This window comes from Papio anubis, chromosome 17 (genome assembly GCF_008728515.1).
Source record: "Papio anubis isolate 15944 chromosome 17, Panubis1.0, whole genome shotgun sequence".
Lineage (NCBI taxonomy): Eukaryota > Metazoa > Chordata > Mammalia > Primates > Cercopithecidae > Papio > Papio anubis.
Window position 1 is genome coordinate 6,696,895 of NC_044992.1, and position 18,043 is coordinate 6,714,937.

Consider the following 18,043-nt stretch of genomic DNA (forward strand, 5'->3'; position numbering starts at 1 on the left):
GCGGAGCTTGCAGTGAGCTGAGATTGCGCCACTGTACTCCAGCCTGGGGGACCGAGCGAGACTCCGTCTCAAAACAAACAAACAAACAAACAAAAAATTAGCCAGATGTGGTGGCATGCACCTGTAATCCCAGCTACTGGGGAGGCTCAGGCAGGAGAATTGCTTGAATCCAGAAGGCAGAGGTTGCAGTGAGCCGAGATGTTGCCACTACACTCCAGCCTGGGCAACAAGAGCAAAACTCTGTCTCTAATAATAATAATAATACATGCAAAATTATGTGATTCTACCCCTTCCAGGTCAACTATGTGATTCTGCCCCTTCTAGTTTAACACACAGATGCATTACCTACACATACCTTCCTCAGCTCCTAGATTTCTCCCTTCTGCTCATGATAGAGAACGTTATCACAGCCTCAAGCCATCTGCTATTACACAGAACCAAGCTAAGAGAAGGATTATTTGAAAAACATCCAGGGAGGCCGGGCGCGGTGGCTCAAGCCTGTAATCCCAGCACTTTGGGAGGCCGAGGCGGGTGGATCACGAGGTCAGGAGATCGAGACCATCCTGGCTAACATGGTGAAACCCCATCTCTACTAAAAATACAAAAAACTAGCCGGGCGTGGTGGCGGGCGCCTGTAGTCCCAGCTACTCGGAGGCTGAGGTGGGAGAATGGCGTGAGCCCGGGAGGTGGAGCTTGCAGTGAGCCAAGATTGCGCCACTGCACTCCAGCCTGGGCGACAGAGCGAGACTCCGTCTCAAAAAAAAAAAAAAGAAAGAAAAACATCCAGGGACAGGCACGGTGGCTCACGCTTGTAATACCAGCACTCTGGGAGGCCAAGGCAGGCGGATCACCTGAGGTCAAGAGTTTGAGACCAGCTTAGCTAACACGGTGAAACCCCGTTTCTACTAAAAATACAAAACAAAAAACAAAAAAAAAATAGCTGTGCGTGGTGGCGTGCGCCTGTAATCCCAGTTACTTGGGAGGCTGAGGCAGGAGAATCACTTGAACCCGGGAGTTGGAGGTTGCAGTGAGCCGAGATCGTGCCATTGCACTCCAGCTTGGGCAACAAGAGAGAAACTCCATCTCAAAAAAAAAAAGGAAAGAAAAGCATCCTTTGAAGCAGTGCTTCTCCACCCAGTGAGACATCAAAATCACCTGGGAGCTTTCCAGAAATGCCGACCCCTGGTCCCCATCCCCAGGATCCTGTTGGACTCGGTCCTGCATAGAAAATTCTGCAGGGCAATCCATGGCTACTGGTTGAAGTGACACCCCTTCAGCGATCTCTGCCTCTATTCTTGGACCTGTTTAGGCTTGGACAGCCACGCCATCCACACAATCACTACCCCTGGGCTGGTCTATTGCATGCAACTCTCAACTTTAGTCCGGAGTGGCTACAAAAAATGCCCTTTTGCACTGTTTGGGATTTAACCACCACAACTTAGGGCCCTCTGCCTCAGCCTTACCCACTGGAGCCCCTGAAAATCAGAGAGAGAAAGGAATAGTACCCCAGCAGGTGCCCCCCAAGGTTCATCTGTGCCACAGCTGAGGCCTTCCTGCTGAGAGCTTGCCAAACACATGAAGAAGGCAGAAGGCTGGGAGTCACCATTCTACATAGCAGGATCTGAGAAGCTTCAGTTAGGACTTAGGGCCAGGAAAATATGACTCCCTAAAAGAACTAAAATTCTTTCTCCCTTATAATAAAGAACTACGTAATTGATAATTTCCTTTTTTGCCATGGCTATCAGGAAGCTCAGAGATCACATTTACCCTCATGGCTCGTATACATTTCTCCAGTTTTCATCTTTGGCATTTAGATTCTTATTTTCCTACCCTCATTATTTAAAAAGCTGCCTCAGATTTTTCCCATAGAGATAAGGCATAAAGGCCGGGCGCGGTGGCTCATGCCTGTACTCTTAACACTGTGGGAGGCCGAGCCGGGTGGATCACCTGAGGTCAGGAGTTTGAGACCAGCCTGGCCAACATGGCAAAACCCCATCTCCACTAAAAATAAAAATACAAAAATTAGCCAGGTGTGGTGGCAGGCGCCTGTAATCCCAGCGACTCGAGAAGCTGAGGCAGGAGAACCGCTTGAACCCAGGGGGCGGAGGTTGCAGTGAACCAAGATCGCACGATGGCACTCCAGCCTGGGCGACAGAGTAAGACACTGTCTCAAAAAAAAAAAAAAAAAAATCATTTCCAGAGCCTAGCTCTGTCCACAACTCCATGAACATGAATGAATGAAGTTTCCTCTCTATTTTCCTTTAGGGACTGTTGTGCTACCCAACAGGGCTGAGACAGCCCAGAGGGGATCAGAGCTGGACTAAGTTTGCAGGGCCCCAGACAAGTTCCAGCCTCCCGTCTCCCTCCACACCCAGGTCCCAAATAACCAGGCCACACACCGAGTTTCAAGTATCTGTCTCTTCCTTTCACTCTCTCAAAAGAAAAAATAAATAAATTGCAGAAGGCGGCAGCATTTCCAGTCTTCCCTGGCTCCCGGACACCCGACCCCCGACCCCTGCCCCCCACCCTCCCTCCCGCATTTCCCACTCCCTAGACCCATCCCTCCCTTTTCCCCAAAAAAAATTCCCAGGAAAAAAAAAAAAAAAAAAAAAAAAGCCACATTTAGACCTTCCACTCATGCAAACCGGCAAAGAAAAAAGGTGGGGGCGTGTGGAAGGCAGGGGCCCACGGTGGAGTCCCCTGCTTCTCCCCCCAAAAAACCACCTTTGAGAAGAAAAAAAGTGGAAAAAATAAATGAGAAATCAAGGGACATGGGGAATTACGATGAGGGCAGGGGTGACCCCAGACCCTGCCTCAGGAGAGAGCGGAGGCCTGTGGCCCTGCATCCCTGCAGCGGGTGCTCCTCGAGGGGGCCCTGACTTCTGGAATGTGTGTGGGAGAAGATGGGGGAGGGCAGGTGGCCCCCGGTGGGTCTGTGTGTGCATTGGGGGCGGGCGGGGGCGGGGATCCTAAGGAGCAAGGGCTCGGAACCAGGAGCCCAGCTCCCCCCCCAGACCCCAGGTTCCTGGCATTCAGGAGCCCAGTTCTGGGGTACGGGGATACATGCAGAGGAGTGTCCCCCCTCCAATAGGCTGGATCCAGTTAGAAAGGAAATAAATAAGAAGGGGTGGGAGGGAGGCCGGGGGGAGCCAAGGGCTTGGGCGATTCAGTCCAGACCAAGGGCCCAGGTGATGGAGGCAGGGCGAGTCCAGGCCAAGCCAGGGCAGGAATCAGAGTCTCTCTCGGGCTGGAACCCAGATGTAGGGGCCTGAGAGGTCCTCGATGACACGCTTCACCTTGTGGTAGATCTCCTCAAAGCTGTCACCCTCCACGATGGCTGGGAGTGGGGTGGAGCAGGGAGTAAGGCCAAGGAAGGGCCAGAGGACACCTGGCCAAGGGAGTGGCACCAGCCCAGAGGAAGGGGCACCTCTTTCTAATTCTCCAAGCCATGAGCCATGAGGCTGTACCCACCCAAAGGGGCACCTCTTTTTTTTTTTTTTGAGACTGAGTTTCACTCTTAGTGCCTAGGCCGGAGTGCACTGGTGCGATCTCGGTTCACTGCAACCTCCGCCTCCAGGTTCAAGCAATTCTCCTGCCTCAGCCTCCTGAGTAGCTCGGATTACAGGTGCCCGAAACCACGCCCTGCTAACTTTTGTATTCTTACTAGAGACAGGGTTTCATCATGTTGGCCAGGCTGGTCTTGAACTCCTGACCTCAGGTGATCCACCTGCCTCGGCCTCCCAAAGTGCTGGGATTACAGGCGTAAGCCCCCATGCCACGCCCACAGGGGCACCTCTTTCTAAACCATCCACTGGGAGTGGCGGAGGAGCTCTTTCTAATCCGAGCAAAGGCACCCTACGTGCTGGCGACAGCCTTGCTGTGGCCTCACCTGAGAAGCACTCTGTGAACTCCTGCTCCAGCTTGGTGGCTCTGTCGAAGGCTTTGCGGGCTTGCTCCTCTGTGATCCGCTTGTTAATCTCTCTGTGAAGAGGGAGGGAGAGCAGGCCTGAGACTGGGCCCACCTGACCCTACTTTTTACCTCCTCTATCTAGGAATGTTAAGTTACAACTAGTATTCTTCTATTTGGAGCACATAGCAAAAAAAAAAAAAATACAATTCCCAGTATCCTCTGGGGCCACAGATGAGACCCCCCCACCCCAACCGCCCCAGCCAGGTGTGGCTACTCCAGGGACATTTCCAGAGCTTCATCCTTCCAGCCTTCAGCCCCAGAGACGGGATTCGGACTCCAACTCCCAACAGCCCCGGAGGCCCTGACTCGCCCCAGCTGGTATACCCCAGGGGCTGCTGGGAGATGTAGTCCCGTCTAGCCCAAGGCAGGAGAGGAGGGGAAAGGCCCGATTCCCCGCATCCTCTGGGTTCCAGGTCTCCTGGATTCCAGGTTCTGCTGGGTTTCAGGAATCCCCCTCTGGGGTTGCTGAAACCGCTGTCCAGCGTTCTGAAGGGAGAGTTGACTGCAGAGGCCTAGTGAGGCCCAGGGCCACATGTGTTGGGGGAGCAGAGGGGAGGCCCCCAGGACTATACTCACAGCACATTCTCCAGGGAGCGGGGGCGAATGAAGATGGCGATGGGGTGCAGGTGGGCCGCCTGCAGCCGCCGCACGGCATTGGCCGAGACATCGAGGATGCAGTGCTTCCCCTGGGGGCAGGCAGGGTGGGCGGAGGGGGGCCAGCAGGTGGCGGGAAAGGACAGACAGCAGTGCCAGAGGGACATGGGACGGGGAGAGGTGGGGAATGGGAGGTTGGCCGAAGGGGAGTGACATGGATGTCAAGAAACACGGGGGCAGAGAGTCAGGCAGGAAGAGGGCAGGGACAGAGTAAAAGACAGAGAAAGGAAAGGGAAGATGGAGAGCACGGGGAGAGGGCAGGGACAGGACAGAATGGAGGAAGGGAGGAGCACCAGGCAGACAGGGACCCAAAAGATGGTGGCAGAGCCGGGGCAGCAGCGAGTGGGGCGGGGTGTGTAAGGCAGGGGTGACACAGGCCGGAAGGAAAGCCAAGAAAAAGGAGAAAGGAAGTAGGATAGAGGGAGGAGGGAGGGGAGGACGGACAGAGGACAGACAGATGGAAGGAACAAGGAGACAGATGGGAGGGAGGGAGGCAGATGGAGAAAGGAACCATGGAGGGAGGGAGGGCAGGGTGGGGAGCAGTGGGGAAAGGAAAGGAGTTAGCAGAGGAGTGGGAGAAGGGAGCGGGGCCCCAGGAAAGGGTGAGGCAGGGGAGAGGACCAGAGGGGAGTCAGGAAAACGGGAGGGACCCAGTGGGGAAGGCCAAGCCACCAAAGACAAGGCCATGGGAAGAGAGGAGAAATGGGGCAAGGAGGAGGGAGTGGGGAGAGAAAGAGGCCAGATGGTGATGGGAAATTTGGGGTCAGGAAGCGAGGGAGGCGGGAGAGAGAGCAGGGGCAGAGAGCAGGCGGTCAGAGTTGCCCAAGAGGAGAAGGAGGTGGAGGAGCGGAGTCGAGACCCAGCAGGGAAAGAGACAGAGAGAGAGAGAGTTAGAGAGAGCTGGAGGGAGGCAATGGGGTGGGGAGAGGGGAGAAGGAAGAGGACCAGGTGCCCGCCAGGTCCTACCTGCTCTGCCACCTCTCGCACGGACTGAACGCTGGTCCCATAGAGGTGGCTGTTGTACTGGCCGGCCTCAATGAACTTGTGCGCCTGAATGTCCTTCTCCATTTTCTCCCGAGACGACACAAAGTGGTAATCCCGGCCATCTATCTCATACTCCCGCTTGGGCCGTGTCGTATCTGCCAGGAAGTCACCCCACCCCCCAAAGATCTAACCACCATCCCTCTAGCTTAAATCCTGCCTACTTCAGTCAAATCCCCACAGTGCCCAGCTGGTCCTTTGGTGAAAGGGAGCTTCCAGGGAGACCAAGACTGCAGAGGGCCAGAACCGCTTCCCCTAGCACCCTCCAGGGCCTCCAAGTTTCTGGCCTGGGCATGGGTACTGTGAAATGAGAGTGTGGTTGAGAAGCACCCCTTCTTGCAGAAACCCTGTATCCCCCTACACACCAATCCCCCAAAGGCTCTACCTATGGCCCCAGGGATGGGCCTCCTCCGTCCCACCCCCACCTCCACCTTCTCCTCCATCCAAGGCCCCAGCACTCACGGGGAACACAGGATCCAAACTTGTCGGGGAACTCGGAGAGAAGATCATCGTTGGCGCGGTCCTTGGTGGGCCCAAGGATGATGATGGGGCGAGCATAGTGCACTGCGGAGAAAGCCTGGCTTAGGCCGAGCACAGGGTTGGGGGAGCAGCAGGCGCTGGGGCCAAGGCAGGGGCCAGGGCTCACCTTCCATCTGCGTCACTGTCTCGTAGCTCAGAACCGAGTCTTCTCGACCTGGTGGGAGGTGGGGCATCTGCAAGGGGCTCTGAAACAGGGGACCTGGAGCCCTGTCTCCCCCTTGAGGATATCAAAAGCAGCTCAGTGCTTCTCTCACCCACATCTTCCCGAACTGACCCTACCTACCCTGTGATCCAGAGCTGGAGCCCCAGTCCTAGGAAGAAAAAGCAGGCCACGGGGTTAGTTACCAGCTCAGCTCCATGAGCCCTCACGCTTCCACCCAGGCTCACGCCCTCCTCCACCTACCTTGGCCTTTAACCTTGACCACTCTCGTCGCTCAACCCTGTGGGATACATGGAGAGATAGGCGGGTAGGGGAATGCCCAGTGAGGAACCCTGCTGCCCCCACGCTCCAGGCCAGCTGACAGCCCTGGGCACTGTGTTCCTCAATGAGGAGCTGTCCTTCCCAAAGGCTCATGGGAGCCAGGGTCCCCAGGAGGGCCCAGCAGACAAACTGCTAGGAGTTCAGAGGGCAAACGCATCCCCTGTTGGCTGCCCACCCTGGGGGACCTTGGAAACTTCAGTGCCTGTGGCAAGAAGCCTACAGAGCCCAGAAGCCTCACCGCCGTTTGCTGGGGATGAACCCAATGTCGTCGGTCTCACTGTCAGAGTGGACCCGCCGTGCCTGCCACCACTCCTCATCACTAGCATCGATGACATGCAGCACGTCCCCAAAGCGGAAGCTCAGGGCCTGGCTCAGGAAGCCGCAGTCCTTGGTCTTGTCGTAATCAAACAGGGCCCTGGAGGGCAAGTGGCTATTGGTCAGAGCCCAGCTGAAGACTCCAAGAAGGATGCCCCAGTCACCCTTCAGTGACAGAGGTCTGCAGATGGCCCTCCCATGAGTGCAATGGATGCCGAGGAACCCAAAACTGTGTGGGGACCAAACGCTGACTATCACTCATAATCACCACAACTGTTAGCCATCATTCAGTCCACACTGAGTCCAGTTTCCAGAGGGAGGGCTCGAACTCAATCCTCTCAAGAAAGCAGCTTGCAGTACACATGCATGTCATAAAGTCACAGGGGTACAGCCAGGCGTGGTGGCTCACGCCTGTAATCCCAGCACTTTGGGAGGCCAAGGCGGGTGGATCACGAGGTCAGGAGATTGAGACCATCCTGGCTAACACGGTGAAACCCCGTCTCTACTAAAAATACACACACACACACAAATTAGCCAGGCGTGGTGGCAGGCACCTGTAGTCCCAGCTACTCGGGAGGCTGAGGCAGGAGAATGGCGTGAACCTGGGAGGCGGAGAGCTTGCAGTGAGCGGAGAGCACACCACTGCACTCCAGCCTGGGCGACAGAGCGAGACTCGCATCTCAAAAAAAAAAGTCACAGGGTAACCTTCAATCTGCCCAAATTCATAAGAAAAAGAAAGGTCCCGTGTTTCCAACTAATGATTACCCTTACCAGTATCAAATCTCCATCAGTAAGTCACAACCCCTGGGGTCAGAACCAGAGAAGGAATGAAGATGGGCCTGGAGAGGAGGGAGGAGACCCTGGGCCCCCTGGGAGTGTGACAACCACATGATGCTCCCCCTGGGAGCCACCACATAACCCCTGTGGTCACTGGGAGTCAGAACAACGTTGGGGACCAACTGGCCCCAAGCAGGGAGGAAGGGCAGAGCAAGGGCTCAGGTGGGAGCCAGCATCCGGGTGGCCGGTGATGCCATTCAGCAAGAGGGAAACTGCTGGCACAGCAGGACAGAACACAGTTCCACAGCAGGATGGTGAGCTCAGTGTGGGACATGTTGAGTGTGGGATGCCTGTGGGACATCCCAGTGGAGATGGCCAGAAAGCAGATGGCCAGAAGCGCAGGTCTTGACCTCCAGAAAGAGGTCAGCCAGGGCCAACAGCTCCGAGAGACATCTGCAGAGCGGAGTGGCAGACGAGGCCATGCAAGCCACAGGGCCAGACGGGGAGAAAAGTGGGGGGTGACCCGCGGGGGCGGGACGGAGATGTGCTTTGGCAGAAACCTAAGCCACAAAAAGAGTCAATGGAGACGAACCCTAAGAGGGGAGAAAATGCCACTGGAGAGACGGGGGCAGGCACCACAGAGCTGCAGCCCCCTTCTCTGGAACTGCCCACAGTACCGCTGGAGAGACGGGGGCAGGCACCACGGAGCTGCAGCCCACCTCTCTGGAACTGCCCACAGAGATGTGAAGGCTGGGGCAACACTCCAAATACCCTAGAGGACCATGCTCCACCAAGCATTAACCTTCGAGAAGCCAAATTGTGCGGTGGCCTGGGAGTCCCGAGGAAGTGCTGGGATGACCAGGGGCTAGAAGGCAACTGGGATACTTGGGGTAGAGGCTATTTTCCCATCGACAGGGAGTATTTCAAACGTTAACCTGTGCAGTGAAGCCCATGAACCCCCGCTGCGCCTCAGGCCTGGGGTGGGGAGTCAGAGCAGGCAGGGTAGAGAGGAGGAGCGGCTGAGGCCCGGGCCAGGCACAGAGTGCCCAGGAACGCAGAGGGGCGGAGGAGCCCAGCCCAGGGAGCCTCTGACCTGATGTAGAAACCCCTTTTGGGGTTGCTCCGCAGGGAGGCAGTCCCTGAGCCCAGGCTGCTGTTCATGAGCTGTTCCCGGAGGTCGTGGATCTTGGCCTCGAATCGGCTGTACTCTGAGGAAGGACAGGGAGGTTCCTGAGCTCTGTCCCCATCCTACTGCCACCCCTGTCCTCCCCTACTGAAGCCATCAGCTGAGGAGGCAGAGTTCTAAGGGCCATTTTAGCTCACAAGACAGGAACTTCTGGCCTGGTACCTTCTGGTTTATACTGAGCGATGATCGTGACCGTCTGACCTGCATTCTTCAGGGCAATGGCGGCCTGCTCGTGGCTGGCATTTCGGAGGTCAACACCGTTGACCTAGAGAGAGGAGGACAGGCTGTGTCACCAGAGACAGAAGCCAGCACTTCTGGGTCCAGGTGGAGCAGGGAGTGGTCCCGCAAGAGGACTCGGCTGCAGCCCACCCAGGCCCCTCCCCAAGAGCTCTGCGCTCTGCCCTGAGGGGAGGGGGTGGTGCAGGTAGGGGCAGGCCTTCCCTCACCGACAGGATCTGGTCCCCCTTCCGCAGCTCCCCACTGAGGTCTGCAGGGCCCCCGGCCAGGATAAAGGAGATGAAGATGCCTTCACCGTCCTCGCCACCCACGATGTTGAAGCCCAGGCCCGTGGAGCCCCGGTGGATCACAATTCGCCTCGGTTCTCGGGGAATGTCTTCCTCCCCGAGCAGGTCCTTGGCCACTGGGGAGTAGCGCCGAGGGGAAGTGGGGGTCATGGCTGTGGGGTAATCGGTGCCCAGGTAGCTGCTGTGACTGATCTCGTTGTCCAGGTGCTGAGAATAAGCTGAGGAAGACACAGGGCAGAGATGAAAGTGCCTGGAGGGAAACAGCATCCACCACCCAACCTTCTCCCCAGGTGCCAGGAGAGCCAAAGTCAGGTGGAAGGGAAGCTGTTCTCTCAGAGACGCCGGGGTGGGGTGGTAAGGGGATATCGGATCACAGTGACGTCAGGGGTCAGGAATTTAGAGGTGACATCACAGGCTGGTTGTCCTAAGGGATAAAGAATTTAAACATTATATGTCCTCAGTATGCCAGGGATGGGGAAGTCAAAGGGAACATTAATATTACGCTTTGGGAGTTTTCTTTTGGTTCCTGTGTCACTCAAATCTCTTAATCCATAAAATTCTTCTCCCTCTTTTTCCCCCCAACTCTTTGCCATCCATTTGTTAAGAAAAACTAGGTCATTTCTCTAAAAGAATTTCCCACATTCTATGAGGGAAATTCTTTTTTTTTTTTTTTGAGAAGGAGTCTCAGGCTGGAGTGCAGTGCCGTGATCTCAGCTCACAGAAGCCTCTGCCTCCCAGGTTCGAACGATTCTCATGCCTCAGCCTCCCGAGTAGCTGGAATTACAGGCACGCACCACCACGCCCAGCTAATTTTTGTATTTTTAGTAGAGATGGTGTTTCACCATGTTGGCCAGGTTGGTCTTGAACTTCTGACATCAAATGATCCACCCGCCTATGCCTCCCAAAGTGCTGGGATTACAGGCATGAGCGACACCTTGACCAGCCCTATGAAATTCTTTTTTTTTTTTTTTTTTTTTTTTTTTTTTTTTTTTTTTTGGTGAAGTCTTGCTCTGTCACCCAGGCTGGAGTGCAGTGGCGTGATCTCGGCTCACTGCAAGCTCCACCTCCTGGGTTCACGCCATTCTCCTGCCTCAGTCTCCAGAGTAGCTGGGACTACAGGCACCCACCACCACTCCTGGTTAATTTTTTTGTATTTTTAGTAGAGACGGGGTTTCACCGTGTTAGTCAGGATGGTCTTGATCTCCCGACCTCGTGATCCACCCACCTATGCCTCCCAAAGTGCTGGGATTACAGGCGTGAGCCACCGCACCTGGCCCTATGAGGGAAATTCTAACAGGGAAATTACTGCTTACCCTCCTGTGGTTTGTTTAGCCTATGCCTCTGCCCCTGTATCTCCTGTAAACTGGCAGTTCATGCTGGAGGCTTGATCAGTTTCAAGTTCAATTCAGAGGTTTTTTTAGTAAGTCCTGTATACTTCATAGGTAGCGCTATGTTCTTCCTACGGCATCACCACAGGATACAATGTCTGGTTGTCTTTCTGTCAGGTAAGATTAATGGTAGGTTCAGGGTCGTCAGCCCTGTCCATCCATTATATGGCGCCCCACCAGCCTTTCAGGTGAGTTTTAGCCACATTGACAATCACCGCCTGGTTCTGATATGTATCAGGGACTGCAAAATGGTGATATTCTACTTCTTTCTTTCTTTGGAGTGGGGAACATTTATTAGTGGGAATTCTTCTTTAAAAAAGAAAAATCTTAGCCAGGCACAGTGGCTCACGCCTGTAATCCCAGCACTGTGGAGGCCAAGGCAGGCAGATTACTTGAGGTTAGGAGTAACCTGGCTAACATGGTGAAATCCCATCTCTACCAAAAATACAAAAATCGGCTGGGCGTGGTGGCTCATGTCTATAATCCCAGGTACTCGGGAGGCCGAGGCAGGAGAATTGCTTGAACTCAGGAGGCGGAGGTTGTAATGAGCCAAGATTGTGCCACTGCACTCCAGCCTGGGTGACAGAACGAGACTCTCTCTCAAAAAAAAAAAAAAAAAAAATCCTCCAGCTTGGATAACATGGTGAAACCCTATCTCTACAAAAGACAAAAGTTAAACGTTACCTGAGCATGATGGCACTCGCCTGTAATCCCAGCTACTCGGGAGGCTGAGGTGGGAGGATCGCTTGAGCCCAGGAGGCGGAAGTTGCAGTGAGCCAAGATCATACCACTGCACTCCAGCCTGCTGGGTGACAAAGCAAGACCTGCCTCCAACGACAACAAAAAAAAACCAGCCCTGTGTCAACCTATTGGTTACTCTCTGAGGTAGTCTGCACACTAAAGGGAGGATAAATGCATGCCTCTCTCTGCATGCCTCTCTCCCTTTATTCACCAATTTCAGAATGAATGAGATTGCCTAGCATCCTCCAAAAAAAATTTTTTTTTTTTGGGGACGCAGTTGGTACAATCTCGGCTCACTGCAACCTCTGCCTCCCAGGTTCAAGCGATTCTCCTGCCTCAACTTCCCGAGCAGCTGGGATTACAGGTGCCCGCCACCACGCCCGGGTAATTTTTTGTGGTTTTAGTAGAGATGGGGTTTTGCCATGTTGGGCAGGCTGGTCTCGAACTCCTGACCTCAGGTGATCCGCCCGCCTCGACTTCCCAAAGTGTTGAGATTACAGGCGTGAGCCACCACACCCGGCCAAAATATTTTTAAGTATTATTATTACCTTAAAGGTTTTAATATATTTAATGAGTTTTCACTGGCCAGTAGAAGCCTCTTCGATTTGGATCCTGTGTCTTTGCTGAGAACCTATTAGTCTTGGATACCTTCCTTGCTCTCTAGTATGAAAGAAGTTAGCAGCTCATCTTATACATTTATTGCCAAAGATTTTAAATTGACCCTTCTTCCGACGCTCCCAGGTTCCTTTTGGTAGGTTATGGTATTTAGGAACAGTACCATGTGATTTTAATATGGTTTTACAGTATTATTTCATATTTTGTACGGGCTGCCACACCTCATTATTCTTTTCCAAAATGTTTTAGCTTTTCCCCCACACAAATTTTTCCAGTCGAATTTTAGCATCAACCTTCCAAGTTCCCAGCAGGGAAACAACATTAAAATTCTGATTAGGATTGAAGGGAATGTAGAGATTAATTTGGAGCCGGTTGAGATCTTTAGCATATTAAGTTTTTCCATCCAGAAACACAGTGTGACTCTTCACCCCTTCCAGTCTTGTTTTACGTCTTTCAGTAAAGTCTTGTCATTTTCTTCATACAAATCTTACATTTCTTGTCAAGTTTCTATTTCTAATAATTTTATAGAATTTTTTTCTATGGCAAAAGGGGACTTTTTATTCACTACATCTTCTTATTGCTGGGAAGTTACTAATTCCTGTTATTTATCTCACAAATAGCCACATTCCTTTTTTTTTTTTTTTGAGAGAGAGTTTTGCTCTTGTTGCCTAGGCTGGAGTGCAATGGCACGATCTCAGCTCACCGTAACCTCCGGCTCCCAGGTTCAAGCAATTCTCCTGCCTCAGCCTCCTGAGTAGCTGGGATTACAGGCATGCGCCACCATGCCTGGCTAATTTTGTATTTTTAGTAGAGACAGGGCTTCTCCATGTTGGTCAGGCTGGTCTCGAACTCCCGACCTCAGGCGATCCACCCGTCTCGGCCTCCCAAAGTGCTGAGATTACAGACGTGAGCCACCGCGCCCGGCCTGTTTTGGTTTTTTTTTTTTTTTTTTGAGATGTAGTCTCACTCTGTTGCCCAGGCTAGAGTGCAGTGGTGCCATCTCAGCTCACAGCAACCTCCACCTCCCGGGTTCAAGCAATTCTCTGCCTCAGTCTCCCGAGTAGCTGGGATTACAGGCATGTGCACCACACCCGGCTAATTTTTGTATTTTTAGTAGAGACGGGGTTTCACCATGTTGGCCAGGCTGGTCTTGAACTCCTGACCTCGTGACCCACCAGCCTTGGCCTCCCAAAGTGCTGGGATTACAGGAGTGAGACACCGCACCTGGTCTTTTTTTTTTTCTTTTCTTTTTGCGATGGAGTCTCACTCTGTCACCCAGGCTGGACTGCGGTTGCATGATCTTGGCTCACCACAACCTCTGCCTCCCAGGGTCAGGTGATTCTCCTGTCTCAGCCTCAGGATTAGCTGGTATTACAGGCGCCCGCCACCACACCCAGCTAATTTTTTTTGTAGTTTTAATAGAGACAGGGTTTCTCCATGTTGGCCAAGCTGTTCTCAAACTCCCGACCTCAGGTGATCCACCCGCCTCAGCCTCCCAAAGTGCTGGGATTACAGGACTGAGCCACCACGCCCGGCCAACAAATAGCCACATTTTAACTTCCCATATGTATTCAGTTAATTCACTTACATTTTGATCTAGATGCACAGTAGTATAATTTACAAATAAAGATAACTTTTTTTTTTCCCTTCCAAATGTAACTGTTCTTCTTGTCTTGTTACACTGTCTGAAATCTCTAAAGTAGCGATTCTCAACTACCATAATTTCGCTGGGGCAATTCTGTCACAACATTTTTTATTGTTATGACTGAGGCGGAGGAGTACCACTGTCATATGATAGACAGAGGCCAGGAATGCTGCTTAGTATCCCACAAGGCACAGAACAACCCCCCACAATGAATAGTTATTGGGTCCAAAAATGCCAGGAGTAACATTGAGAAACCCTGCTCTATAGCAATGAAGGATAACAGCAGTGGGAAGAGGCATCCTTGCCTTCTTCGTAAGTTCACGGAGGCTGGGCACGGTGGCTCACGCCTGTAGTCTCAGCACTTTGGGAGGCCGAGGAGGGCACATCACCTGAGGTCAGGCATTGGAGACCAGTCTGGCCAACATGGTGAAACCCTGTCTCCACTAAAAATACAAAAATTAGTTTGGCCCGCCGGGCACGGTGGCTCACGCCTGTAATCCCAGCACTTTGGGAGGCCAAGGCTGGTGGGCCACGAGGTCAGGAGATCAAAACCACCCTGGCTAACATGGTGAAGCCCTGTCTCTACTAAAAATACAAAAAATTAGCCAGGCGTGGTGCCGGGCACCTGTAGTCCCAGCTACTTGGGAGGCTGTGGCAGGAGAATGGCATGAACCCAGGAGGCAGAGCTTGCAGTGAGCCAAGATTGCGCCACTGCACTCCAGCCTGGGCGACAGAGCAAGACTCTGTCTGAAAAAAAAAAAAAAAAAAAATACATATATACATACACACACACAAAATTAGCTGGGGTGGTGGCACATGCCTGTAATCCCAGCTACTCAGGAGGCTGAGGCAGGAGAATCGCTTGAACCTGGGAGACGGAGGTTGCAGTGAGCCAAGATCGCACCATTGCACTCCAGCCTGGGCAACAAAAGCGAAACTCCGTCTCAAAAAAAAAAAAAAAAAAAAAATTAGCCGGGCGTGATGGCGAGTGCCTGTAATCCCAGCTACTCAGTAGGCTGGGGCAGCGGAAACACTTGAACCTGGGAGGCAGAGGTTGCAGTGAGCTGAGATCGCACCACTGCACTCCAGCCTGGGCAACAAGAGCAAAACTCCACTTCAAGAACAAAATAAAAATTAAAATTAAATTTAAAAATAAGTTAATGGACACACTGCTAAAATTGTATCATTATAAAATGTTCATTACCGGTTCCTGATAACTAGTCTTCACCATCCTAAGGAAAATTCCTCTGTTCCTAGTTTACTAAAAGCTTTCATCCAAAAGAGATGGTGAATTTCACCAAATGCCTTTCTCACGTCTATTTGAGATGATCGTATCGTTTTCTCCTCTCGCTCTGTCACCAGTCTGGTGGGCAGTGGCACAATCATTGGCTCACTATAGCTTCCAACTTCTCGGCTCAAGTGATCCTCCAGCCTCAGCCTCCCAAGTAGCAAGGAGTATAGGTGTGTGCTAATTTTTTTTATTTTTTGCAGAGACAGGATCTCGCTATGTTGCCTAGGCTGGTCTCAAATCCCTAGCTGGTCTCAAATCCTCCTATCTTGGCCTCCCAAGTGCTGGGATTACAAGCATGAACCACCACACTTGGCCTCCCTTAACATTTTAATATATGAATCATACTGAGAGATTTCCTAATATTGAGCCATCTTTAGTTTTCTGAAACAAATCCTATGTTATTTCCTTAACATGCTGCCATGTTTGGTTTGCTACTATATTATTATAAAGTCTTGTATCTCTATTCAGAAGCAAAACAGGTCTATACTCTCCTTATTTTACGTTATCCTTGTGACCATTTGAACTGACCTTATAAAATGAAATGTGAAATATTTTATCTTTCCTATACTCTGGAAGAGCAGAAGAATTATCTATTCCTTGAGAATTTCATAAAATTAGCCATAAAACCAAACAGGTTTTGTGCCTTCCATGGGAGAGATCATTGACGATCTTTTCTAGTTCTTTTATGGTAATTGATTTTCCATCTCTTCTCTGACAACAGCAAGGATCAGAGGTTGTGGCTATTGCATTGGGAATATCTGAAGAGGGACAGCTATAGGGATGTCATGGGACTGCATGTCATGGGTTAAACGGGATGGGTCATGGGGAGCTTTGGCGTTTGAAGGGCTCTCACAGGTTGTGATGTCTGGGGGAGCATAGCTGTCACTCAGGTAGGCATTGCTGGGCTTGGCCACCTTTAGGTAGACAACATCATACGTGTTCTTCAGGGCTGCCACAGCATCTTCATGCATGACATCCTCTAGCCCCACACTGTTGACCTGGAGTCAAGGAAAGCAAAGCTCAGACAAAGCCACAAATGGCCCAAGACAGATGGACTGGGATGAAGTGATGAACTTGCGCCTGCCAGGGCTAGTAGGTGAGACCCAGATTTGGGCTAGAAAATGGGCTAGATGGGGTCCTCACCGCCAGGATCTTGTCTCCAATCTGCAACCTCCCATCCTTGTGGGCAGCACCCCCTTCGATGATCTTTGTTACATAGATGCTATTATCTCCTGGGATGTGCTGGTTCCCTACGCCCCCTGCGATGCTGAAGCCAAGACCTGGATGGAGGGGAGGCCAGAGGTGGGTGCCCAGGTGCCCAGGAAGCAGGCTTGGGGGCACAGGACAGTTGGGATGGGGGAACAAAATGAGTTACTACCTTTAGGCCCCTTGATGAGCTTGATCTCCATGACCTTCTCAGCTGGGGGCTTCCGGCGCATGACATAGAGGCGAACGATGGAGCCTGCCTCTTTGAGGGCCTCCACCGCTGCCGAGTGGGTCACCTCGCGCACGTCCACTTCATTTACAAACAGGATGCTGTCGTTGACCCTGGGAGCAGCAAGGTGGGCCTGAGCCAAGAGCTTCCTGCTGCCCTGGCCCTCCCTCTCCAGGGACCAAGCATCCTAACCCCTGTATCCTCTCCTCACCTGAGGCGGCCATCCTGGGCCGCAGCCCCACCAGGAATGATCTTGGTGATGAAAATGGACGGGTCGTCACCGATGTGTGGGTTGTCAGTGCCACCTGCGATGCTGAAGCCCAGACCTGAGTTACCCTGGGCGAAGGAGGGGAAGAGGGTCAGCTTCCCTCACTGCCCAAGTCTGGCAAGGCAAGTGGGGTGGGCAATGGCTTGGAGCAGCCAGAGCAGGAAGGGATAGGGTGAGGGGCTGGCCACGCAGACCACATGGGCAGAAAGAAAGGTACAGATGGGGGGCCAAGGGGACTGCCAATGGAGGAGCCTGCTCACCCTTTCCAATGTGATTTCCTCGTATTCCATCTCCCCCTCGGTCCCGTTCACCTGCAACTCCAGCACGGGACAGAAACACAAAAGCAGTGAGACAGACATTCCTGCCTCACAACCTGCCCGTCATCTGCTTCCCTCCCTTACTCCCTCCTTCCTTCTGCAATGGCCCTAGCCCCAAAATCTAAACAACTCACATATCCTGGGGCTTCTAGGGTATCTGTGTTGACAATCACAGGGGGAGAATTGGCCTGTTTGGGGAAACAAGAGACAAAAAGCCACCTGAGCCTTGACTCGAGAGGGAGCCCATAATGGAGGGTCCCATCAGCGTGGCTACCCTTTCAGCCTCTTAGCCAAGCCCACTCTGCCACGCTGAGAGCTGCTCAAGGGCCCAGTCTCACTCCACATCACACACACACGCACACGCGTGCACATGCGCACGCACACACATACGCACAGATGCACAAGCACATGGATCTAACTCTGCCCAGCCCGGGGCCCCCTGCATGTGGAAGGAGGTGTAGGAGAAGCGGGAAGGGAGACAGCCAGACGGAGAGGGGAGCAGCAGATGGCAAAGAGTGGGGAGAGGGGAGTAGGCTTGGGGGAAGGGAGCTTCTCACCGGATGTAACACCACAGGGTGTTACATGCCTTATGTGCTACACATGGACAACCCAGGGATCATGTCCACCGGGTCCTGGTACCCACTTCCTGCCCCATCCCCCCCAATCCCCCCATAACTACCCAGATATTATCATAATCCTCCCCTAGACTTGTCCCTCACCTTCACACACATTTGCCCTAAACCCTGCACCCCGGGAATCCGGGGTTCCCCCAGCTGCAGACCCCTCCCTTGGTCTCACCAACCAGACGTCCAATCCACCCCTTCCTCTAGGGACCGCGTTGCCTAGCAACGGTAT

At 52.8% G+C, this 18,043-nt stretch overlaps 1 protein-coding gene across 9 annotated transcripts in view; it reads right to left on the bottom strand.

Annotated features, from left to right (window-relative positions):
- Window positions 1–2,403: 2,403 nt before the first annotated feature.
- The window catches only part of DLG4 (discs large MAGUK scaffold protein 4), a 28,786-nt gene continuing 13,146 nt past the window's right edge, over window positions 2,404–18,043 (bottom strand). For 4 of the 9 annotated variants that reach the window (XM_003912218.3, XM_009189521.3, XM_031657329.1 and 1 more), the window contains 18 exons: window positions 17,323–17,376; window positions 17,132–17,182; window positions 16,815–16,939; window positions 16,547–16,716; window positions 16,312–16,448; window positions 16,022–16,166; window positions 9,411–9,706; window positions 9,127–9,229; window positions 8,872–8,986; window positions 6,925–7,101; window positions 6,609–6,645; window positions 6,489–6,516; window positions 6,312–6,359; window positions 6,128–6,229; window positions 5,591–5,763; window positions 4,547–4,656; window positions 3,890–3,981; window positions 2,404–3,337 (listed from right to left, as the gene is read on the bottom strand). In XM_003912218.3, coding sequence (XP_003912267.1) covers window positions 3,231–3,337; window positions 3,890–3,981; window positions 4,547–4,656; window positions 5,591–5,763; window positions 6,128–6,229; window positions 6,312–6,359; window positions 6,489–6,516; window positions 6,609–6,645; window positions 6,925–7,101; window positions 8,872–8,986; window positions 9,127–9,229; window positions 9,411–9,706; window positions 16,022–16,166; window positions 16,312–16,448; window positions 16,547–16,716; window positions 16,815–16,939; window positions 17,132–17,182; window positions 17,323–17,376 — 2,070 coding nt within the window. In that variant the 3' untranslated portion in view covers window positions 2,404–3,230. Of the gene's footprint in view, window positions 3,338–3,889; window positions 3,982–4,546; window positions 4,657–5,590; window positions 5,764–6,127; window positions 6,230–6,311; window positions 6,360–6,488; window positions 6,517–6,608; window positions 6,646–6,924; window positions 7,102–8,871; window positions 8,987–9,126; window positions 9,230–9,410; window positions 9,707–16,021; window positions 16,167–16,311; window positions 16,449–16,546; window positions 16,717–16,814; window positions 16,940–17,131; window positions 17,192–17,322; window positions 17,377–18,043 lie in introns of all 9 variants that reach the window. The other 5 variants (XM_009189522.3, XM_009189526.4, XM_031657328.1 and 2 more) reach the window with 2 other exon arrangements.